Source organism: Lasiosphaeria miniovina (assembly GCF_030549165.1).
Source record: "Lasiosphaeria miniovina strain SMH2392-1A chromosome Unknown B0T26scaffold_7, whole genome shotgun sequence".
In the NCBI taxonomy this organism is placed as follows: domain Eukaryota; kingdom Fungi; phylum Ascomycota; class Sordariomycetes; order Sordariales; family Lasiosphaeriaceae; genus Lasiosphaeria; species Lasiosphaeria miniovina.
Window position 1 is genome coordinate 3,617,032 of NW_026848226.1, and position 23,305 is coordinate 3,640,336.

Sequence of the window (23,305 nt, forward strand, 5' to 3'; positions counted from 1 at the left end):
CCGCTTCTGTCGTTGGCTGCTGGGGCCGGGAGTAGGGGAGGGGGGGTTACTGCGGGTTCGGCCCGTAGAGGCATTTTTTTGCTTCTGGAAGCGAGGAGAGGTGTGGCGTGGTGAAAAAATCAAGGGCTGCGAGAGTACATAGGTGACGATTTAATGAGAGTATACGGGGGATAGTGGGAGCGCCCATCGTACATGCCATATAGATAACAAGAAATGGGTGAGTGGGGGGGCCGCCTCGCCGCTTCCCAAGCCAGTGAGTGCTCCCACTTCGAGTCTTGCCCGTTCCTGAGCGGGGGAGTTTCCAAGATTAAAAGGCCTCAATACCGTACGGCTGGCCCTGAAGGTTTTCGCCGAGGGAGGTGAAAGCTATTGGAATCCCTATTTTAGAACCAACCCTAGAGGCCTTTCTCTTCTCCAAAACACCTATTAAAGGCTTTCCCAGGCCGGTTGGTTTATTTGCTGGGCTATAACATTTGTTCGGCCCAGTATCACGCCAGCAAACATTCACAGATTGGATTGTGGGCCGTTGGGAATATGTATATAGAAGTATATAGAAGATAGTATCCGTAGAAAGAACATCCTCCTCCCTACGGCGTCGTCATTAGATACAGATAAGGAGATATCCAGCACTGCCTCCTGCAGAGGACACAAAAAAAAACAGCGCATATTCACGGCGGCTTTGCCCCTTTACTATATACCTCCGTCTCACAACACCACCAATCCCCCTTTCTCTCGCACACAGCAACTCAACTCACTTGGCAAAGTGCAGACACTGCGTGTAGGCGTACGAGAGCAGGCCCTGCTTGCCCATCTCGCCGCCGAAGCCGCTGTCCTTGATGCCGCCGAAGAAGGCGCCAAAGTTGGGGCGCTCGAACTGGTTGATCCACACGCCGCCGGCCTCGAGCCGCCGCGCGATGCGCTCCGCCTGCGCTAGGTCGGCCGAGTACACGGACGCGCCCAGCCCCGCGTTGGCCAGGTTCGACCGCCGGACCACGTCGTCCTCGTCGGACCATGATAGGATGGGCAGGATGGGGCCTGGAGTGAGGATTGTGTTAGTCTTGTTTTTCCTTGTAGAAAACCCCTTTTTCTCTTTTTCTTTTTCTTTTCTTTTCGACTCGCAGACTGTAGTTGCTCGTCTTTTCATTACGAGATAACTGGCAGAGATAAGAATGGAAACAAAAGGCAGCACAGCACGTACCAAACTGCTCTTCCTTGACCAGCACCGAGTTCTCGGGCGGCTTGGACACAATGGTCGGCGGGAGCCAGAAGCCCTTGGCAGTGGCAGGCTTGGCGGAGGCGGCGGCGGCGGCGCCCGAGACAATGTTGTAGCCGTTGGCGCGGCAGTCCTCGATGATGCCCTTGACGACGTCGAACTGCATCTTGTTGGAGACGGGCCCGAAGACGCTCGGGGCGGCGCTGTCCTCCTGGATGGCGTAGCTGGCCTCGACCTCCTTGACAAGGCGGGCGAGGAAGTCGTCGTAGATGGACTCGTGCACGTAGATGCGCTTGCTGGCCACGCACACCTGGCCGGCGTTGAAGAAGCCGCCGCTGGCGACGCTGGGCACGGCGCGGTCGAGGTCGGCGTCGGCGCACACGATGCACGCGTCGTTGCCCGCCAGCTCGAGCGTCACCTTCTTGAGCGTCTTGGCGCAGCTGGCCATGACGCGCTTGCCCGTGGCCGTCGTGCCCGTGAAGCTGATCTTGTCGATGCCCGGGTGCAGCGTCATGAGCGCCCCGAGGTCCGCCCCGCCGTTGAGCACCTGGAACACCCCCGGCGGCAGGATCCCACGGCTCAGCTCCGTCCACTTCATGACGGCGTACGGCGTGAACGGCGACGGCTTGAGGATGACGCAGTTGCCCGTCACCAGCGAAGCCACCACCTTGATGTTGCTCAGGATGAGCGGGAAGTTCCACGGGCAGATGGCTCCGACTACGCCGAGCGGGATGTGCGTGGCCACCACCTTTGTGGTCTCGTCCTCGAACTGCACCTCGTCTTCCAGGGCATTCTGGGCTGGGTTAGGTGAGCGAGTCAGCCCCCCTATCTACATGTTTTTCGGTTTCTTTTCTTTCCCGTTTCCCGTCCAACGAGCGGGGCAGGACTTGGACTGACAATAGTACAGGCACTGGGCAATGGAGCCGTTCACGTCTATGGAGGCGACGATTTGCTGGCAAAAGTCAGTTTTGGCCTGACACACACACAGTATGCGCTGGAGAGCGAGAGAGCTGACTAGGTACGTACCGACTTTCCCGTCTCCCTTGCGAGGATCTCGGCGAGCTCGCCAGCGTTCTGCTCGAGTACCTCGGCCAGCTTCACGAGGAGGGCCTGGCGCTCGGCGACGGTTGTCCGCGACCAGGTGGTGAAGGCCTTCCGGGCCGCAGCGACGGCATCCTCAAAGTCGTCGGTCGAGGCAATGGGGCAGGGCCAAAGGTTCTCTTCGGTCCGTGGGTCCGTCACGGCGTGGGTCTTCTCGCTTCCCCGGAGCTCATCATTGATGACGTTGAAGAACTGGGGCTGCATCTTGGCGACCCGGGGGTTTTCTGAGAGACGGGGAAGAATTGGCTATTGGGGTAGACTGGATGGGCCACACACACGTATTCGCCAGAGTCATATAAGAGAGGAAGAGAGACTGGGGCAAGAGGACAGATCAAGCCGGGTTGATATAATGTGCTGTCTTCCGGATAAGCGGTAACATGGAATAGCCACCCACCCACGGCAGCTCTGCCTGATTCCTTTCTGAAGCATACATACGCGGGCACAACGGGACCTCGGAATTTCTCGTTTCGGCCAGTAGTTTTGGCTTCCTTGCTGCTGCAGAAGCAAAAATTACCCGGAGACCGTTTCCCCAACCACCACTAAACACCACACCACCAGGGGAGCACCCCAGCTTGTCCGCCCGCGATTGCGGAGAATGAGGGGTTCAGCCAAGGTCACGGCAGATCTGCCGCAAACTACCAGGCAGGTACGGTTCAGCACTCAACCGAACCAGGAGACATTGACAGGGTCAGGCGTAGGACGGCCGAACAGATATCAAACGTTGATGCGAGCAACGTCAAGTCGGGAGCTGTCAATGGGTGGTAAACAAGTAGGTTGGTGAGAAGGTTAGTGAGAAGGTTGGTGAGAAGGTTGGTGAGAAGGTTGGTGAGACGGTCGGGTTTGGTGTCAGAGATGGAATCAGTGCGGAGAGAAAGCGCGATGCGATCGCAAATGAAACCGCTTGACATTCATCCTGGAGTGGAAGCTACCTAGGCGTGGCCTCGTTTCCTAGGGGTATCGGAGAATCAAAAGAGTGCAAATATGGTGTGACATCTGGAAAGCTGAGAGGCAGTTATCTAAGGACCTCGGGTACATTTGTGCAATCAGTCTCAAGACGGGAGTCTAGGGAAAGAAAGAAGACCAAGGTAAAGCGTCATGCCAAACTTGACATGACTGCTGCTAGATACTTTCTATGGTTTGTTGATTTCGCTTGGCGATGGTGAATCTGGTGGAACCTAACGAGGTGACTGTCGAGTTGTTTCGCACACTTCACTCATCCAATCGCCGAGCACAGGATGTCAGCGGTCCCGGAGTTAAGGTTGTATCAGCAAGCCGCTGGGCTTGGCGTGCCCGCTTGCGGAGCCGGCCGACGACAGCAAGTGTCTTTGGCGGGGTTGAGCGATCGCACCCCGCACAACCCCCCCACACCGCCCCGATAAGGTGTCTCTGGTGCACCCAGCAGGTGCACTCACTTCGCAACGCCTGGCCAACTCCCTAGGCTCAGGGAGAGCTTTTGATTTGCCCGGTGAGCGCAGGGCTTGCCAAGGAGCTGGACGCTAGTTTAGCACTCAAGGGAATAATCTGGAGCCATGCCCAGTTCGCCTCTGGTGTCTGCAAATCCGATCCGAGCATAATCCCTGTAGCCAAGTGGGGGAGCAGAGGGAATTGGTTGTGGGATTGAACGAATGCCAACAAGAGCAGTTGCCACCGACTACTACGGATACTTGCTGGGCAATGATGACTGCACCCACCTTGTGCCTCACCTTCCCAATCTCCTTTAATTGCCTCTAGTCCCCGCTGGCCTACCTTAGCAGCGGCCCTGAGAGATATATATTCCAATTTAACATTTTATTCTTCCATGCAACGACGGCCGGCCGTTTGACTCTGGCCGCTGCCTCTGCCTCTGCCTCTGCTGTTGGGGCTTACGACTTGTATGTACAGTACTGTACGGCAAACACTCTGACAAGATTACAAGACAAGGAAGATTAGTCGTTCGACTTGCTGTCATCCCGGCCATATCCGTCGTCAGCCTTTGGCTGCGCCAGCCCTCTGAGGACATCTTGGTCTTTTTTGCTTAATCTCGTCTCACATCTTGCGCCGGTGCCGAGTACAAGACAATCCAAACGTGGAACCAATCTAAACAAGAATCATCCAGCCAGCCAAGCCATCATCGCTCTTTCAACCCAAGGAACAGCAACGCAACTGGACCAGCCACCTTTGATCGAGCCTCAAGCCGTTGGGTATCATGGCTCCCTCGGCCGTGTCTCCGGAGCGTGCGCCGGCGGCTCTAACTACGGCCTTTGACGATACGCTCCGCTTCTACCTCAACGGCACCCGCGTTGTTCTCGACGACGTCGACCCCGAGATCACCCTGCTCGAGTACCTGCGCGGCATTGGCTTGACGGGCACCAAGCTGGGCTGTGGCGAGGGCGGCTGTGGCGCCTGCACCGTCGTCGTCTCACAGTACAACCCAACCACCAAGCAAATCTACCACGCCAGCGTCAACGCCTGCCTGGCACCTCTGGCCTCCATCGACGGCAAGCACGTCATTACCGTCGAGGGCATCGGCAACGTCAAGAAGCCCCACCCCGCCCAGGAGCGTGTCGCCAAGAGCCATGGCTCCCAGTGTGGTTTCTGCACTCCGGGCATCGTCATGAGTCTGTACGCCCTTCTGCGCAACAATTCCAACCCCACCGAGCATGATGTTGAGGAAGCCTTTGACGGGAACCTGTGCCGCTGCACCGGCTACCGCCCCATTCTCGATGCCGCCCAGACCTTCACCAAAACCGCCTGCGGTAACAGCAAGACCAACGGCGGCGGCGGCTGCTGCATGGAGAAGGGCGACGGCGGCGGCTGCTGCAAGGACGGAAAGCAGGACGGCTACACTGACCAGCCCATCAAGAGGTTCACCCCACCGGGCTTCATCGAGTACAACCCAGAAACGGAGCTCATCTTCCCTCCGGCCCTGAAGAAGTTTGAGCTCAAGCCCCTGGCCTTTGGCAACAAACGGAAGACTTGGTACCGCCCCGTGACACTAGACCAGCTCCTCGAGATCAAGAACTTCTTCCCCAATGCCAAGATCATTGGCGGCAGCACCGAGACGCAGATTGAGATCAAGTTCAAGGCTTTCCAGTACCCCATCTCCGTCTTTGTCGGCGACATTGCCGAGCTGAGGCAGTACTCGTTCAAGGATGACCATCTCGAGATCGGCGCCAACATTACCCTGACAGACCTCGAGATCCTCTCTCACGACGCCGTCGAGAAGTATGGAGAAGCTCGAGGACAAATATTCAGCGCAGTCCACAAGCAGCTCAAGTACTTTGCAGGCCGGCAAATCCGAAATGTTGGCACTCCGGCAGGAAATCTCGTCACTGCTTCTCCCATCTCTGACTTGAATCCTGTCCTCATGGCTGCCGATGCTGTTTTAGTAGCAAAGTCGATAGAAAAGGAGACCGAAATTCCCATGGCAAACTTCTTCACGGGCTACCGGCGGACGGCGCTCCCTGCCGATGCCATTCTCGCCTCCATTCGCATTCCTTATACGCAGGAAAAGAACGAGTTCTTCCGCGCCTATAAGCAGGCCAAGAGGAAAGATGACGATATCGCCATAGTCACAGCGGCTCTAAAAGTCCGCCTGGATGGTGACGGCGTTGTCGAGGCAGCCAACCTCGTCTACGGAGGCATGGCGCCCTTCACGGTGGCTGCAAAGAAGACAAACGAATATTTGATATGCAAGAAGTTCGCCGAGCTCGAGACTCTGGAGGGAGCCATGAGTTCCCTCGAACAAGACTTCAACCTCCAGTTTGGAGTGCCCGGCGGCATGGCATCATACCGAAAGTCGCTGGCATTGAGCTTCTTCTATCGGTTCTACCATGAAGTCATGGTAGGCCTTGGCGGGGAGAAGACGGCCGTCGATGAGGAAGCCGTGTCCGAACTTGAAAGAGAAATCTCTACTGGAAAAGAGGACAGAGAAGCTTCCGCTGCCTATATGCAAGAGACACTTGGAAAATCGAACCCCCATGTTGCCGCTCTGAAGCAGGTAACGGGCGAGGCACAGTATACCGATGATATTCCATCCCTCAAGAATGAGCTGTATGGCTGCATGGTGCTTTCCACCAAGGCCCACGCCAAGCTCAAGTCGGTCGACTACTCGGCCGCTCTGGAGATTGCAGGAGTTGTTGACTATGTCGACAAGAACGACATGCCAAACCCCCAAGCCAACCGCTGGGGCGCCCCCCACTTCGAGGAGATGTTCTTCGCCGAGGACACCATTTATACCGCAGGGCAGCCCATCGGATTGATCTTGGCCAAATCGGCAGCGCGCGCTGCCGAAGGGGCCCGGGCCGTCAAGGTCGAGTACGAGGAGCTACCTGCCATCTTCACCATGGAGGAAGCCATTGAGAAGGAGAGCTTCTTCAACTTCTTCAAAGAGATCAAGAAGGGCGACCCTGAGGAGGGCTTCAAGAATTGCGACTACACTTTCACAGGTGTGGCCAGGATCGGCGGACAGGAGCATTTCTATCTCGAGACAAACGTCACTCTGGCCGTGCCTAAGCCTGAAGATGGCGAGATTGAGATCTTTTCTAGTACCCAAAACCCTAATGAAGCGTAAGCACCATACCCCTATCCATTCCTGCCTATACATGTTGCCATAAAGCTGTCTGCTGACCACTTTCTTTTTGCAGTCAAGTATATGCTGCTCAAGTCTGCAACGTCCAGGCTAATAAGGTTGTTGTGCGGGTGAAGCGCATGGGCGGCGGCTTTGGCGGAAAGGAGTCGCGGTCGGTCCAGCTGAGCAGCATCCTCGCCCTCGCGGCACAAAAGACGAAGCGGCCTGTTCGGTGCATGCTGACACGTGAGGAGGACATGATCGTCTCCGGGCAACGCCACCCGTTCCTGGGTCGGTGGAAAGTGGGCGTCAATAAGGACGGCAAGATCCAAGCGCTCGATTTGGACGTGTTCAACAATGGCGGCTGGAGCTGGGATCTCAGCGCGGCTGTCTGCGAGCGGGCTATGTCGCACTCGGATGGCTGCTACCTTATCCCCAACATTCACGTCCGCGGACGCATCTGCAAAACAAACACAATGTCCAACACAGCCTTCCGTGGATTTGGCGGCCCTCAGGGCATGTTCATCGCCGAGTCGTACATGTCCGAGGTGGCTGACCGCTTGGGCATACCTGTCGAGAAGTTCCGCGAGATCAACTTTTATCAGCCCGAGGAGCAGACACACTTCAACCAGCCATTGACTGACTGGCATGTGCCGCTCATGTACAAGCAGGTTATAGAGGAGGCCGACTACGAGGCACGGCGGGATGCAGTAACAAAATTTAATGCCGAGCACAAGTGGCGCAAGCGCGGCCTCGCCTTGATCCCGACCAAGTTCGGAATCTCCTTCACGGCGCTCTGGTTTAACCAAGCCGGCGCGCTGGTCCACATCTATCACGACGGCTCCATCCTCGTCGCACACGGCGGTACTGAAATGGGCCAGGGTCTACACACCAAGATAACTATGATCGCGGCCCAGGCATTGGGCGTACCCTTGGACGACGTCTTCATCTCGGAAACAGCCACCAACACGGTAGCCAATGCGTCAGCCACTGCGGCGTCGGCCTCGTCGGACCTCAACGGCTATGCTGTGTACAATGCCTGCGCTCAGCTAAACGAGCGCCTCGCACCATACCGCGAGAAGCTCGGCCCAGAAGCCACCATGAAGCAGCTAGCACACGCTGCCTACTTTGACCGCGTCAACTTGTCAGCCCAAGGCTTCTACAAGACGCCCGAGATTGGCTACACGTGGGGTGCCAACACGGGCAAAATGTTCTTTTACTTTACCCAAGGTGTCACGGCTTCCGAAGTCGAGATCGACACGCTCACAGGAACCTGGACGTGCTTGCGCGCCGACATCAAGATGGACGTCGGCCGCTCCATCAACCCGGCTATCGACTACGGCCAGATTGAAGGCGCGTTTGTACAGGGCCTTGGCCTGTTTACTATGGAGGAGTCGCTTTGGCTGCGCAACGGGCCCCTCGCCGGCAACCTGTTCACTCGCGGCCCCGGCAACTACAAGATCCCCGGCTTCCGCGACATTCCCCAAGTCTTCAATGTCTCTCTGCTCAAGGACGTCGAGTGGAAGGACCTGCGCACCATCCAGCGCAGTCGCGGTGTCGGTGAGCCCCCGCTCTTCATGGGTAGCGCCGTCTTCTTCGCCATCCGTGACGCCCTCAAGGCCGCCCGCGCCCAGTACGGCGTTGCCGCCACCGTCGCCATCGATGACGCCGCCGACGGTCTGCTTCGCCTTGAGAGCCCTGCCACACCCGAAAGGATCAGGCTCTCCTGCGTCGATCCTATCATGGAGCGCGCGCGTGTCGTTCCCAAGGAGGGCGAGAAGAACTTCTTTATTGCCATTTAAGTAGGTATTGAGAGCGAGGGAAATAGCGTATTTATCTATTATTCGTGGAGTCATCTTATGAAACTGGTTTGAGGGGATTGCGGGCGAGCCACGGGAATTTCCTTTTTATTTTAGTTACTTCGTCTTGCTCTCTTGTTCTTTTTTCTTTTGGATTTTATTTTCTTTTAATTTTTCAAATCCAGAGCGCTTTCTATTAGTAGAAATTGGATTGTCAATAGGGCGTAGCAATATCAGCGACTTAGTAGTGAAGCATACTGTTAAAAGAAGCCCGGTCTTTTGTCTCGTCCCCGTTTCTTTGCTTGCGTGCAACCCGAACGCTGCCTTTACCCCAGGCGCAAAAACAGGGCGGTGTGTGTTCCAGAAGGGCAAGGAATAATAAGTAAACAATAGGAAAAAAAAAAAGGGGGGGGGGGGGGGGGAAAGAGGCAAAAATACCAAGTCGTCGACGGGAGAGAGAGAGAGATTAAATAACCTTCAGTCTTACCCTTTTTTCCAATCTAGCTCTTTTAGGCACGATTTCTCAACTTCCTCGATTGCCCTCGAGTAGTAGTATTTGTTTAACGTCATGGGGGGGCCGATAGGCATCTTGGCCTGTAGTCGGTTACCCTTAATTAACCTTTGTTCTCAACTGTACCTACATATCTTTGATCTCTCGGCGGTTCTAGCTCTCTCAGTTCAGACTCCCGCGGCAACAAGCATAATCGAATACCTCTATTTAAACGTTACTCCCATATGGTGTTGGACAGCTCGGTTCCCCGACAGGTTCCTTCCAGACTCACAAGCGACTAAGAATATGCCGTTTGTACAGAGGCTACGCCGGATACTGATGTCTCTGCGCCGGCGATGGGTTTTGAAGAGGGAAAACTGTCCGCCAAACGAATCGAAACCAGTCGAAATAATTCACGTCGAGGACACTCCTGCAGTAGGGGGCGGTCATAGCGGGACGACGTCCACCAAGAACTGTTGATGTCTGATTTCGGCCGGCCCAGCTCACGCCATCGAGACGCTTCCCAGCGAAATCCTCGTCATGGTCGGCGGGCCTGCCCACGACAGCGCTCGCTTTTGAACAGCAGCAGGGCGTGGTAGAGAATGAGGAGGAACGCCGTACGGCGTACATGTTACAAGCCAACCAACCCCGTGTCAACAGGACTTAGACGGATTTGCCAACTTTAAAGACTAGCAGGCATGGAGGGATTACTACTTGCCCATGTGAGACTATTATTATTACCTTGGAAGAAAACACGAGCAGGATCTCAATGGCTACATTACCATCTCAAAAGCACGTTGCTGGGCAAAGATCCTACCTTGGGTACGAAGGCTCAGGCAAAAAGAAAGGGTCACGCTTCGCAGTAGCTAAATTTCCAACTCCTACAGTACAGCCACTTTGCTAGGTGTCCGTTAAACTCTTTGCAATCGTCCTGAAGACCATTATCTTACGCTGTGAAAGATTCTGGGATATGGCGTTCTGAGCCTTACACTAGGAAGGCACTAGGGAAGGTGACCCTTTCTTTTTGCCTGAGTCTTCGTACCTGGCAAGTATGGCAAGGGGCATCCCATCGTGGATGCCATGTGGGTAAATAAAGCGAATAAAAGGAGTTAAGCACCACTATGTCCTGTCCACAGCCGCTTAAAAACACCAATAGTTTTATTCTAATATCATGTACACAATGTAGTCATATGAAGTCGCTGCTCATTTGTTGGCGAATTACGTGTGGTCTTGAAGGTACATAGGTATCTCAAGTTTTTAAAGAGACATTAAGAGAACAGCCCTCAAACCAGCACCTGCCAGGCTACCAAGCCAATATCAACCAGCATTCACGTTTTGTTTCTTTCGCCTACTCTAGGAGCGACTTCCACAGTAACAAGGATACATACAACCATGCGCCCGTTCTTTCACTAAAGAGAACCCTCAAATGACTTTCTTATCGGTCTGAAGAAAGCACCAGATTTGATAAAGCCTGTCACATACAAGCTAGAATAAAAGAAGAAAGATCAACTTGGCTCCGCGGCCCCAAAGTTCAAGCGCAGAAATTTGTCCTGCAGGGTACGTTCTAGACCGCTCCCCTCGTCCTCGCAATAGTGTGAAAGGTTGATGGCCTTGGTGGCCCAGTCCCTGGCCCGCTCAATCTCTCGCGCGCTGTAGCAGTCGATGGCGTGGTTGAAGGCGGTCGTGGCCATCCATTCAAGCTCCTCCTGTGGCCAGTGCGCCTCGCTCTGGCCAGGACACATCATATATTAGTCAAATATACTTTCAAAAGAACATAATAAAAAATACCGTCCTCCTTAGTGTTACAGAGGGGATAAACCACAGCTTGACACGATGGAAGAGAAAAAAGGGCAGCATTATGAACAAAGAATATTCGACTCACCTCACGGAGCTCTCTGACCTTGCTACAAGCCTCGTCCAGCAGCTTCATTGCCAGGCCATCGTCGAGAGGTAGCGTTGCTTGGAACATACAGCGTGTATACTTGGCTAGTTTCATAGCGTCGAAGCTCTCCAAAACCCAGATCTCGTTGACGATCTTCCGTATTGTCGAGTAAAGAGCTTGCCACAAAGACAGATCAGAGTCAGCGAGAAAAGGCGAACCTAAACAAGGAAAAAGAAAACATTGATGAAAATGAGCACGCAAGAGAGGGAGAATGCCACATACCTTGCCCTGGCGCCTGAGCCCTGAGAAGGCTATCAGCCATGGCCTGATACGCCGTAATGCTGCGGCAAGTGACGGCGCGCTGCACAATGCCGCCCAGATCATCCCACTGGCCGAGGAAGATGGCCGCCTCAAAGTCAAATGTGAGTAGCGTAGCATGCTTTCGTATCATGTCATCTCGCGATTGCTCGTCCAGATGTGGCAGATAGCCGGGAAGCTCGCCATCGAACGCCATGACGTGCTCGCGCATGATAACATAGTCATGCCGCCGCTTCTCGACATTGTCCTGGGTTCTCGCGAGAGAGACGAGGGCAGAGGCAATGATGAAGCGAGAAAAGGGTTTCTTTAATGAAAGCTCGACCTGAGATCCCACATCTGGGGGAAATTGGCAGATGATGCCCACGCAGGAGGTAAGCATTCGCACTACGAGACGAAGCTCCCAAGTAGCTGTGTTCTTCAAGGCCAAGTTGTAAGCGTTCCTACTAAACCACTCGAGTTCGTCAACATCGAAGAGCTTGCGAATGTCTGGGTTTTGCTTCTGCTCTTGAAGCGCCAAGACGACTGGTAATACAAGGTTAGTATTGAAGAGGCAGAAAGTGTTCAGAAGGGGGGGAAATCTTGCCTGCGTCAAATTCATCGCACAGCTCCTCGACGACGGCGGTCTCCTTAGCATCTGATCTCTCCACCAATAAATGCAAAAGCCGGATCTTACAGCGGAAGAGCGCAGGCAAGTGTATAGGATTCGGCTCTTTGTACTCATACTTTTCGTGCAGTTTCTTCAGTGCAGTAATAGCACAGAAGATGTCGCCGACCTTTTGAGACTCGGCAATGCAGGCACCAAGATAGTCGATGTGACCTGGCGCCGCGCTGACTGTCCGAAGACATTGCTCAGCCAGCACTCGGTCTTCGATTCGTATAGCAACTTTGAAGGCCAGATATGCTGTCATGGGTTCGTTCCAGCTTTGCTTGGACAGCTTATGCATTACTGACACCGCAGTTTCCATACTGTTTCTTGCAAGGGCGCAAAGAAGCAGTTTCCTGCAAGGAGTTAGCCTTCAGTTAACTGAACATGTGCAAAGCTTGCCTGTGTACCTTTCCAACTTCGATGTATTGTTTGGGCCGCCATTCTGAAAGACGTCATGGAGCGAGAGCAAACCCCACTTCTCTGCCAGATCGAACCGACTCAAGCTATAATTTGATTCTAGCTTCTTCCAGATGAGCTGAAATAACACATATTAGCATTATTTTAACTGACTGCAGAAGAGAAACTTACCACCTGGGCTGCAGCGGCCGCCTCTGCACTCAAGGGTTTCGTAAGATACGAGAAAACACCTTGGAGATCATTGATAGCGTCGACAGAATCCCGGTGGCCGATGATCATCCACATCCGCGTGACGACGGCCCTCTCCATCCAGTCGCTGTTGTCGGCACCAACCAGGGCCATGATAAAGTCGTCCAACACTGCGCATCCAATACTCGGGCTCTTGTCGTGCAGTTTCCGGATATGGTGAATGATGAGCTTGAAGCCGGCGTCCGAAGAGTTGAAGTTCCTTATGATACGCCGCAGTACCTCGGCGTAGCCCTCACTGTCAAAGACCTCGGCAGGTATCTTTTGGAGAAGATCCAGTCTGAGAAGCGACACGACCAACTTGTTGCCCAGTTCCACCTCCATAAAATCTACATAGTTCTTGGCCTGGCCTAAGCTGTCAGGGGTTGCGGTACCCAGGAGCGCGGTTACAAGCGCCTGTAGAATGGCCAGGCGCAGCTCTCTGCCCTCGCGGGATAGAGCTTCAAGATTCTGGCCATTGATGATTTCGTTCGCCCGCTCGAGCCACTTGATTGCTATGGGATAGTTGGCTCTGGCGTTTGAGGTCTTTCCGATCTCGTAAAGAACGTCAGCAAGGCTCTCGGCATACTCGGGCGTGAGGAACTTGTGCAGGCATTCCGCTTTGGTAAACATGTGATCGGCAACATCAAGTCTGTTTTCTGCCCAAGACTGGCAGTGGTCAGCTAGAGCCAAACATTAAGAGTCCATTAGTGCAGATGCAGACTCATATTGAGACAGGTCGACATACTAAAGCAGTCCGGACGATGAAATATTCTATCTCAAGACAGTTACATGCGTCCGCGTCGTCCTTTGGTAGTCGAGGCGCAAGATCCTGGAGGCACCCTTTGTAGTCGGCAGCCTTCTGTAACACGAGGGTAGCTAAGGCGGGTACGGAAGTATCTGTAAAAGTCCGGTTTGTGAAGTCAGCTACTAGCTTCCAACCTACAGCTTGTCTCGTGTGCGTAGAAGTGTGGCCCAGACGAACCTATGCAATTGCGAGCTGCCTTGAGCGCCAGCTTCAGCAGGTGAATCATGTCGTGCGCCCTGCAATTCTCTTTTGGCCTGGAAATAGCAAGCAAATGGAAAGCGAGAACCCGGGCGTAGACGCAGAGTCTCCCCAGCCGCTTCGAAGCCGGGTCGCATTCTTGGCGCAGTGTGGTAGAGATGTTCCAAAGCCGTCTTCCTTGATTGTCGATCTCGGGGTCGCCCGAGAGGCCGGGAAGGTATTTCTGGTTGAAAACGTGGAGCTTGTCGATATGCTTGCTAATCTGGTCGACGAGGGCGTCGATAGCTGGCGCATCTTGCGGGCCGCTTGAGAGAACTCGGTAGAGTTCATGGGCAAATTCTGCCCCAACTGGGTTAGAATGTCGCGGAAACACCACACAAAGGGGCATCCGTGGGGGGCGGGCTTGAATCGCATACCAACCACGGCTTCTATGCGCCTCTCCATCCCATTTCCTGGCTGGGTTGTGATTGCGGGTAGCTGTCTCTGTCCGGGGGGCATGCTTGAAGCTTATAATGGAAGGCTTAGGGTCGAGTTGGACTTGATCGGACGTGACAGTAGTATCCTTGCCCGTGCAGTTCCTCTCGTCATGCGCGGCAAGTGCAGTGGGTGTCCTGGCCGACATGAGATATCTGCTTTCGACTTGGAGGTTGATTGAGATTGACAAAAGAACCTGAATACACGCATAAACGGGGCGAGACGATGATAGCAGGGGACACAATAAAAATTGGCACGAAGCTGTTGGGTGGTTCCTATGGACTTCGACCCACCTAGGTCGGATCGTGCGCGTAGATGATAGCGCTCCGTACGTAGGCGGACTCCTTGGAACCCGAAGTAAATGCGAGACAGTAAGGTCCTAATGGAAGGTACCAGGCTTCTGGCTCTCGTGGCTGATCTCAGCTTCACGGAAGGTGCGATACTCATCACCATATGCCTATCTCCACCTGCCCGATTTTGCAACTGCCTTCGACGGCACCTTCCCGATGACAATCACCAGGTTTCCATGCCCTGCTGGCACCGATCTTACCTTGGTAGATAAGTAGATATCTCTATGACTCATCCACCGATATGCTCGGCGCTTGTTCAATCCTTGAAAGACTGAAGACGCAATTCTGTCTCTATGAACATTCGGGGCATACAAAACCCCCACGTCTAGGTGGTGCACCAAAGTCGCGCTCTTAATAGAGCAACATAGAAGTCCCATGATGGCGGAGACGAGATTAAGCGCTGGCGTCTTAGAATGGAAACAGTTCAGACACTGTATTTCTAAAATACGGGGACGAATCAAGGGGGTGGGTCGTGAGGTAGGAAGTTGCCGACAATTAAGCTCGGGCTGCACAAATTAGCAAACTGAGTACAGTGGCTGCTTTCCGCCGGGAGAAGGAGTTGAGGCCTACATTTTATTGTCATCCCTCCTAATCCGGAGCGTAAAGCAGCAGTTCAGAACTGGATCGCTCGATGTGTCGTCGGGACTCTTCAAGCAGCAAGCTGTGAAGAGGGTTTCGTGGTCTGGGTCGAAGGCTATGGTCCCAAACTCTTCCCAGTACCTCACATTCGACTCTTCTGTCAATATCTCATGTAGGGCGATCTTTCCCTGAGAAAATCGCGTTAGACAATAGACCAAACAAACTCAAGGGTGCAGCCAGACGGCGGCTGCTTACTCCTCGGAGATCCTCGACCGGCACGTGGATAAGCTCGGCAAACTCCTTGTTGCCCCTGAAAATCTCTCCTGTTCTTCTCCAGCAGCAGGCTGGCACCGCCATGCTCGCAAACACGCGGTCGTACTCCATGAGCGTGCGTTCAAACCACATCTCAGCCAAGATCAGATCTATATCGGTCAAGGCTTGCATCTTCTCGCGAAACTTCGGCCGGAAACGGTCGAGCTGCCTCAAAATCTTCTGTTTCGATGACGTCGCGACATGCGTGTCGAGATACCCCGATAACCTAGCATACCCCTTGATGTAGTTGAATGGCTTCAAGAGGCCTGCCTCGTATTTGGCTCTCAAGACGTGCTGCATGCGCTCCTCTGGGTCGGCGTTGCCCGACGGATCGGCCGCCTGGAAGTAGTATTCGCGGGCCTTATCCGTCGGGAGGGCGCTTGTCGGTCTCGTAATCGACTTGGCCTGCTTAGAATTAGGCGGAGGGGGCATAAGATTATCCGGCATGGCGCTTGGTGGAAGGGGGCTGCTGCTGCTTTGAAGGGCCGGGACAGAGTTGGCCTGGCCCTGTCCGAGCGGCTGGTCATCGGCGAGGAGCGCGCCGCCGTCAAGAAGGCTCGAATGCAGAAACTCATTGAGAAGATTGAACTCATTCGTCACTTCGGGCGTGATGTGAAAGTTGGGGTGGAAGCTGTGCATGTCGTGATAGTGGTTTTGGGCGTTCATCCAGACGTCAGAGAAAGCAGGGACTGGGGACGGCAGCTTCAGCTCCTGTGCGATAAACGCAAGTGAAAGATCGAACGACCTACATTGGCCCATGGCACTGCTTAGGGTGCTGGCTTGTATGCCCGATACTGGTGTGGGTTGCACGAGCTGTAGAGAGTTGGGGTTCTCGCGGCCAAGGGCTGCGGCATCGAACCCAGGCTTCGCCGCCTGGCCAGGGCCGTTTCCCATTGCCGCCGGACCGAAAGAGAGGGGCTCCATGGAGCCCACAGCCTGGTCTACGGCACTGCGCCCGAGGTCTGGCTGGGACTCGGAGTCAGGCACTGAGGATGTGGTGACGGTGCTCTTGGCCTTCTTGGACTCGGGCTCTCGGGGCTCGTCATGGCACAGATGGCCGATGTTCCGCTTGACGCATCTCGTACATGGCCTCTCCTATTCGATGGGAGTGGGGCGGGGAGCCCAGGGGGTCAATAGCTGCTCGGCTCGCGGACCAATATTTCAAGCCATGGATGGCGGACGGGTTATACATACAAGATCACACGTCATGTGCTGGAGAGGGCAGAAGGGAGCCTGGTTAGCCACTGTAACGCCTCAAAGTAGTGTGCATGCAACAGCCGTAGATGTTTCTGCAGGGCTCCTTTCTATCCTTCTCTGGCTCACTCTCTCTCCGGAGAGGCAGCCGCCCACGGAGGGCTCACGGAGCGGGGGCGAGCCAATAGCTGGGGACAGGGGTTGGGGACAGGCTTCGTCCGCCCGGCATGTACGGATTACACTGGACTGGCATGACTTACAGATCGACGGCAGTAGAGACAAGCTGTAGCAGTGCAGACGGCATTAGCTCTGTGAGGCGCTGGCTGGGGCGGACATGAACATGGACATGGACATGGACATGGACATGGATATGGCTTGGGCTGGGCCGGGGAACTGGAGGGGTGGCACGTCATGTTGCTTCCATAGGGGTGGGAATAGGGGCTATGTTGCTTACCATGATTGACCTTGCGCCGCTTCTTTGGGGTTGTTGTGGTGTGGGACTCATCTGTGGCGGGCGTGGGCGCTTGGTGATCCTTGGGTTTGGTGTCGCTCACGGTGTTCAAGGTCACTCCCATGCTCAGGCTGAGCGTGTCGGACTTTGAGCCCTTGGCCTCGTTCCTGGCCGTGCTGTTGTCCATGGATTCGGTTACCGTCACTATCTAGTGGACCGGTCTCCCATTGGATCTTGACGTTACGCAACGGGCGTCGAGTCCGTGGCTCATTTGAACAGGGCGGGCGGCTTCTCGCAGCAACTCTAGGCGATTCGATGGCAGTTCCGACGCGCCTGCCTCTCACCTGAATAGGTTGCGCGGGGCTCGAGTGACTCGCCGGGGCCGTCGCGTTGACGCCAGGAACGCTGTGTCGAGAGATACTGTATGCACTTTATAGTGGTTAAAGGCACCGAGCTTTCATCACACAATTAATGTGATGGCACTTGGTTGCGTAGCGCCAACAATGGGATCCCAAAAGACAAACGAAAAAAAAAAATCGCTCTCGCCTCAATTAGCCTCTCGCGCCTGCCGAAGTCAAGAACGCACGCGACGACCAGGGGGCTTCGCTCCCGTCAACCGAGGGGCAAGAACCAAAACCTGCTACCGCCGAGGGTAGCTGCGGGGGGATTGAGTGGGGCTATCGAGCTAGGATCGCTTGGGCCCACGTCAACGGGCAGTTTTTACAGTACGAAGAAGCCCTGTGAAGCGGACGTTGCACGGGCAAGCTGAACGGATCCAAAATTGGAAACCGCCCAAGTCCGCAAAATATTGAGAATGGGGACATCCATGGAATGGAAAGAAGCATCCATCCGAGTCTCGGGTCAATGCGCACACCCGGGTTCTTCTCCCACTTCTTCCTCTTTTCCTTGCCACTGAATGAAGGCACCAATAAACGTTGAAACCACCTAAACTTTCTCACTCACTACCCATCAAAGTCCAGTGACCCTATTTTCCATTTTCCGCGTCTTGGCCCTGCAAGCAACGCGAGTGCGGCGTCTCAATTGGCGGCCCGGTTGGCTGGAGTTGGTGACGAGACAAAGAGGCTTTTGTCATGTGCTTTCTTGCCATTTTAGGTTCCCTACCTTACCTGTTGGTACGAACAAGACTCAAGAACAGCTAACTTGCTATAGGTACCCAAGATGTATATCAGTAGGACTGCCTTGATGGAACCTGAGCTAACGGCTGCGGCTGCGGCTCCGGCTGCAGCTCCACAGCTAGGCTAACTCCCAGGTTATGTACTGTACATACCTATGGCGTTGCAGCGGCTAAGGTTCACTATCCGGTTGTTTTCAGGGATGGAAACCTGGGGAACTCACTGCCGCCGCTTTCCGACGCCGCCCAGGCTTATTAGAATTGGTCGATAAGCGGACGGCTAAGCACCCCATCCGACGCGCAGCCTGCCTACGGAATACCTTACCCAAGATCCAGACCTGCAACTGCCCGGGACTCTCGAAGCCGAGCGGATCCGGAATACGGAATACCGAGAAAGACATTGGCCGTACATCCTGTTGCACAGCAGACTCTCGGGCCTAAATTTGGGACGACTTGCCGAGCGTGACCTTGAGCTTCAAACCAGATCCGTTCGAATCATGGGTAGCTCTTCTCGCATGGGATCCTCAAGCACTTCTCTGTCTTCTTTCTTCTTTTTCTTTTTTCGGTCATTTATTCTTTCTTACACCCCACACACTTCCTTCCTTTCATGCTATGTCCCCGCTGGGCAGCATGAGGGCATTTTGCTTGCGGGGTCAATGGCTGCGCAGGTTGTATTGTATGTATGTACATTACAATAGAGCCAAAAAGTCTTGTGCCACCTACACACTAAAAGAAGCCACCAACGCTTTGGTTGGCCCTCATACCCCTTTACCTTCCACGATGAACTTCTTCACCGGCTTTATCCTTTTACAACAAAAAAACACAGCATGGCCGTCATTTCAAAGAACTTCAATTGCGAGCTTTCAGAAGCAAAAAGGGCCCGGATTTGGGCTCTCCACGTCGTCGGAGCTATAAGTAAGACCATCTCGGCCCAAATGGGGGTCGGGAAATCCACCGTCAATTGCACCATACAGAGGGTTACCCAAAACCTAACTAATAGCAATGAAAACCCGTTCATTTCGAAGCCTAGGTCCGGGAGGCCGCATAAGCTTGATAAGCGGGCCATTCGAAAGCTTCTTCGTTATGCAGATAACGTACGTAAGGAGACCCTCACAGCCCTCGGAATGCCCTCGAAAACTGGGCACAGGATCAACTGGAAAACGGTCAGAAAGCTGCTCAAAATACACATTACGGCACGCTGGCGTGCTCGTAGGAAGCCCTGGATCTCTCTCAAGAGTAAAAAGAAGCGCCTAGACTTCCGCTGGGTTAATAAGTATACTCCCTGGACCCTGATCTGTTGGTTAGACGAAGTATGCTTTGAAGTAGGCGAAGACGGCCGCACAATCTATGTTACTCGGTCCCCTGAAGAGGAATACTACCCTAACTGCCTATAGCCTACCTTCAAGAGTGACTGTACGAAAGTGGGTGTGTGGGGATGCTTTATGGGGCCGGAAAAACGGCCCATTCCCTTAGGGGACCCGTCTCAATAGGTAGGAATATCCGATCTTGTCTTTATTCCCTAATTTCTTCCTTTCTACAATAAGATGAAGGAAAAGTACGGTCATGGCGTGCAATTGTAGAGGATGGAGCTGCCCATCACCATAACGGCTTCCTAGGTCTGTTGAAGGCTTTCGACGTTAGGGTCTTGGAATGGCCCGTACGAAGCCTGCATCTTTCCCCCATTGAGAATCTATGGTACTAGATGAAGCTCAAAATAGGGGCATAACGGCGCAGGATTAAAACCGTGGTGTAGCTGGCGAAGGCCATACGGGAAACCTAGGGCTAGATAACCCCTGAGTTGATGACGAATTTGGTTAATATAATGCCCAGATGGAAGTATTTACTCAAAATTTCAATGGTCGGGGCGATTAAGTATTAAATTGAGATCATTTTGGTATATTTTGCTTGTATTTTGGGCTTTGTTTGATAGAGTTGTGATATTTTCAATTAAAAGGGTGTGTGTAAGTGGGTGGCGCGAGACTTTTTGGCTCCCATTGTATGTACAGTACAGAATGTTTGTCGGCGTGGTACTTGGGCAGAATACTCCGTACACCAGCCAGGAAAAGCCTTTGATATGTGTTTTGGAGAATAGATAGGTCTCTGGGATTCTAAAATAGGGATTCTAACAGCTTTTGGCTCCCTCGGCGAAAACCCTTCTGGGCGAGCGTAAGGTATTGAGGCCTTTCAAATCTTAGAAAGTCCCCCACTAACAAACATTTAGGGATTGGAGTGTATGCCTTGCATTGGTCGTCAGATTGCAGGCGCATTGAGGGCTGTGATTTGCTGTCAGAAAAGAGTCAAGGACGGCAGGCTAAGAGGCATCACTCCACGAGCCGCCAGCCTTGCCATTCTCGTCCAACTCCACCTCAATCAGAGATGGCCAATCGCCGTTTCTGATCCTCTCCCAAGTAACAGTGCTTCCAGTCGAGCTAAGCGGTATCTCCCGACTTTGTTAGCATCAAGAGCACGGATAGAAATAGAGAAGGATGGCTTCGAGGCATGAGACGTCGTGTGGCCGGCCTGACGTTGAGCTCGTTGATGGCAATCCATTGTGCATGAGCTGCGGTTCGTTGGCTCCAGCCGAAGACATCGAGCCAAACCAAGCTCCAACGGCGCCACCGGTGCCGAGTGGGAAACGGGCTGCACTTGCCCTTTCGTGGCCCTCTTCGATTCAATATGTCGACAGCTGTACTGGGGTGGATGGGGATGATATCACCCCCGTGCTATCCCATGTCATTGGGCATGTCGATGCCTCCCCTAGCTCAGGCAGGCCTGCCACGCCTACGGAGGACGACAATATCCCTCCCGCAATAGACAAACAAGATGGTCAGGCGCCGGATGAACTAACTGGGACAGACAGTATCCGAATCCTCCGTCTGAGCAAAGGCAAAGGCACCGACGCTTTGTACGGGACCCTCAGGGTGCACCATCTCAAGTACTTCCCAGAGTACGAAGCCGTCTCGTACACTTGAGCCGACGCAAGTGGGGACGCAAGCAGGACCAAGAGGCTCTATCTGGGTAAGGAATGGACCATGTTTCCCATTACTTCCAACTGCGAGGCTGCTCTCCGAACCCTGCGGCTGCCGGCCAAGGACCGATTCATTTGGGTCGACGCGATATGCATCGACCAAAACAACATTCGCGAACGCTCAAGTCAAGTCCAGCTGATGCCCATCATATATGCGACGGCACAGCGTGTGCTTATCCATCTTGGCGACGACAAACCCGAGCTCGATCTCCGTCTTCGTCACCTGCGGACCCGTCTTCACGAGTGGGACAAGGAGTGGTGAGATATGAACGACCGTTTGAAGCGTCCCTACTTCTTCCGAGCTTGGATAATTCAGGAGATTGCCGCAGCGAAAGTGGCAATCGTGACGCAAGGCGCGTCCTCGCATGTCTGGCCGATTTACGACAAGGACACGGCTACAGACACCTTTCTTCCCTGGATTAAACACTTTGAGAGCAGGGCATACAAGACGTCTGATGATCTGTGGCAGCTTGTCATTGATTCGTGGACTTCGCAAGCACGCGACCCACGGGACAAAGTGTTTGCTCTGCTCGGTGTCATCTCTGGCGCCGCCGCAGATAGTTTGCTGGCCGAGTATTTTCTCTCGATGGAACAGGTGTGCGTATTTTTTTTTTGCAGCATTTAATACAGCTTAAACTATTTTTTCATCATTTCCGCCAGAATATGCTAACCTTGGGCGTCTAGGTACACGGGCTTCGCTGACTTTGCAATCTCAAGGCATGGAGTGGCAGAGGTGCTCAAGTATGCAGGAGGATACCGCAAGTCAGAGTCGTTGCCATCATGGGTGCCTGACTGGCAACTCTTGTCTCGAGACTGGGATATAATGTCGCAAATCAAGTCGTTTCACTCAAGCGTCACCCAAATCAGCATCGCTTCTAAATTCATGATCTCAAGGCCGAGGACAGAGCTCGTCTCACAGCCATGGGAATTAGTCAACCCTGACCAGGTTCCTCTGGCGCGAGTAACCATTCAAGGAGGTCTCTGCTTGCATGGAGTCAAGATAACAGAGCTTTCAGAGGGTTATTCAAGGAACCAGTCTGTCGACGGATTTGCTGTCTGGGAGGGGCCTCTTTTCATTACAGGGCCGCCAACCGCCCTGGAAACGGACTCCGTATTTCTGCTTCACGGCCTTGACACGGCGGCAACTCTCCGCCGGCAGCTTGCTGGCAGAGATGACATTTTCCAATTTGTGGGCATGTGCTTTGTCAGGGCCCAGACAGGTGTGGTAATATACGAAAAGGCCTGGAAACACCACCCATTCTGGACCCGGGACTTTGCCGAACAATCGATTCTAAGGATTCGGTCTCAAATTGGGAGGGAGTCGTTCCACGAAGAAAACGCAGAAATGCACGCCGCCTTGAAGAATCTCCAAGGCACAAAACTGGAAGAATACGCTGAATGGGAGTACAGGTGTTTCAGACCTTCGGACGCGAGGCAGAGAACATATGGACCCATACTATCCGGGAGAATTGGCCCATCCTCTTGCTCACACCTTCATACCAGCGACCCGATATCATGGCGCCCGTGATACCGATTCTAGAGGAGCTGATGGAAGCCACCCGTGCCCAATACAATTTGTGGGGGAGAGTTATTTCGGAACTCGAGGAATGCCGGGGGCGTGAAGGACCCTTACGGGGAAGTCTTAGGGATCGAGTTCTTGCTTACAAAACTCAGTTGAAAGATCGGGCTGAGATACTAAAAAAACTAGAGTTGGAGTTTGACCACGATGATGGATCAGAAGTCGAGACGGTGCGGGGAGAGATCAAGAATCTCTACTCCACGCCGCCTGGCAAGGTACCGGGACCTTCGTCCATGGCGTCAGTCCGGCAGCCAAAGAGCAACGAACAGCATGGCATATCCTGCCCAGCCTGGTTCCGATATCAAGTTGGCGGCATGGGCTGGTGGTACGGGGTCATGAGGCGCCAAGAGAGCAGAGCCAGGGACTTTCTAGACGAAGCGCTGCTGACACAGGACGACGAAATGGTCAGCGGGCCCGGCGCCACAAAGAAGAATTCGACGTGGCGATGTTGGAAATAGAACTGACAGCCCGATCGGTGGAGATACTAATGGAGCAACGAAGGCACTACGTTGCGCTGACCAAAGACGGTGGAAGCCGATCGTCATTCTCTAACCTGCCCC

At 53.9% G+C, this 23,305-nt stretch overlaps 6 protein-coding genes across 6 annotated transcripts; 3 read left to right on the forward strand and 3 right to left on the reverse strand.

Moving 5' to 3' along the window:
• Positions 1 to 521: 521 nt before the first annotated feature.
• On the reverse strand, positions 522 to 2,742 carry B0T26DRAFT_481210 (Aldehyde/histidinol dehydrogenase). Its single transcript, XM_060435271.1, has 4 exons — positions 2,240 to 2,742; positions 2,111 to 2,165; positions 1,199 to 2,011; positions 522 to 1,035 (listed from the first exon to the last, which is right to left on the reverse strand). Exons 1-4 carry the CDS (start codon positions 2,516 to 2,518, stop codon positions 752 to 754), a joined length of 1,431 nt encoding a protein of 476 aa, XP_060292057.1. The 5' UTR covers positions 2,519 to 2,742; the 3' UTR covers positions 522 to 751.
• Positions 2,743 to 4,499: 1,757 nt separating this feature from the next.
• B0T26DRAFT_654954 (molybdopterin binding aldehyde oxidase/xanthine dehydrogenase) lies at positions 4,500 to 8,665 on the forward strand (the record flags this gene model as incomplete). The annotated part of the gene is made up of 2 exons (XM_060438591.1): positions 4,500 to 6,862; positions 6,940 to 8,665. 2 exons carry the CDS (start codon positions 4,500 to 4,502, stop codon positions 8,663 to 8,665), a joined length of 4,089 nt encoding a protein of 1,362 aa, XP_060292058.1.
• Positions 8,666 to 10,657: 1,992 nt separating this feature from the next.
• B0T26DRAFT_680559 (meiosis protein SPO22/ZIP4 like-domain-containing protein) lies at positions 10,658 to 14,144 on the reverse strand (the record flags this gene model as incomplete). Its single annotated transcript, XM_060440502.1, has 10 exons — positions 10,658 to 10,879; positions 11,035 to 11,210; positions 11,317 to 11,874; positions 12,026 to 12,253; positions 12,304 to 12,351; positions 12,470 to 12,533; positions 12,587 to 13,309; positions 13,389 to 13,540; positions 13,587 to 13,985; positions 14,063 to 14,144. 10 exons carry the CDS (start codon positions 14,142 to 14,144, stop codon positions 10,658 to 10,660), a joined length of 2,652 nt encoding a protein of 883 aa, XP_060292059.1.
• Positions 14,145 to 14,927: 783 nt separating this feature from the next.
• Positions 14,928 to 17,130, reverse strand: B0T26DRAFT_656249 (uncharacterized protein; the record flags this gene model as incomplete). Its single annotated transcript, XM_060438697.1, has 6 exons — positions 14,928 to 14,976; positions 15,041 to 15,237; positions 15,305 to 16,050; positions 16,111 to 16,456; positions 16,816 to 16,838; positions 17,010 to 17,130. The coding sequence occupies 6 exons, from the start codon at positions 17,128 to 17,130 to the stop codon at positions 14,928 to 14,930; spliced, it is 1,482 nt and encodes a 493-aa protein (XP_060292060.1).
• A 3,080-nt stretch (positions 17,131 to 20,210) lies between these two features.
• Positions 20,211 to 21,374, forward strand: B0T26DRAFT_790514 (uncharacterized protein). The gene is made up of 2 exons (XM_060446847.1): positions 20,211 to 20,309; positions 20,360 to 21,374. The coding sequence occupies exon 2, from the start codon at positions 20,625 to 20,627 to the stop codon at positions 21,108 to 21,110; it is 486 nt and encodes a 161-aa protein (XP_060292061.1). The 5' UTR covers positions 20,211 to 20,309; positions 20,360 to 20,624; the 3' UTR covers positions 21,111 to 21,374.
• On the forward strand, positions 21,000 to 22,793 carry B0T26DRAFT_790522 (uncharacterized protein). Its single transcript, XM_060446848.1, has 2 exons — positions 21,000 to 21,763; positions 21,851 to 22,793. Exons 1-2 carry the CDS (start codon positions 21,432 to 21,434, stop codon positions 22,692 to 22,694), a joined length of 1,176 nt encoding a protein of 391 aa, XP_060292062.1. The 5' UTR covers positions 21,000 to 21,431; the 3' UTR covers positions 22,695 to 22,793.
• Positions 22,794 to 23,305: the final 512 nt, after the last annotated feature.

Excerpts from the sequence above, each read along its gene's own strand:
- B0T26DRAFT_481210 (XM_060435271.1), bottom strand. The coding sequence starts at position 2,518 with ATGCAGCCCCAGTTCTTCAACGTCATCAATGATGAGCTCCGGGGAAGC. Across the intron at positions 2,166-2,239 it reads CAAGGGAGACGGGAAAGTCG|CAAATCGTCGCCTCCATAGA; the intron begins GTACGTACCTAG and ends GACTTTTGCCAG. Across the intron at positions 1,036-1,198 it reads GGTCAAGGAAGAGCAGTTTG|GCCCCATCCTGCCCATCCTA; the intron begins GTACGTGCTGTG and ends TCCTCACTCCAG.
- B0T26DRAFT_790514 (XM_060446847.1), top strand. The coding sequence starts at position 20,625 with ATGGCTTCGAGGCATGAGACGTCGTGTGGCCGGCCTGACGTTGAGCTC.
- B0T26DRAFT_790522 (XM_060446848.1), top strand. The coding sequence starts at position 21,432 with ATGAACGACCGTTTGAAGCGTCCCTACTTCTTCCGAGCTTGGATAATT. Across the intron at positions 21,764-21,850 it reads TTTCTCTCGATGGAACAGGT|GTACACGGGCTTCGCTGACT; the intron begins GTGCGTATTTTT and ends TTGGGCGTCTAG.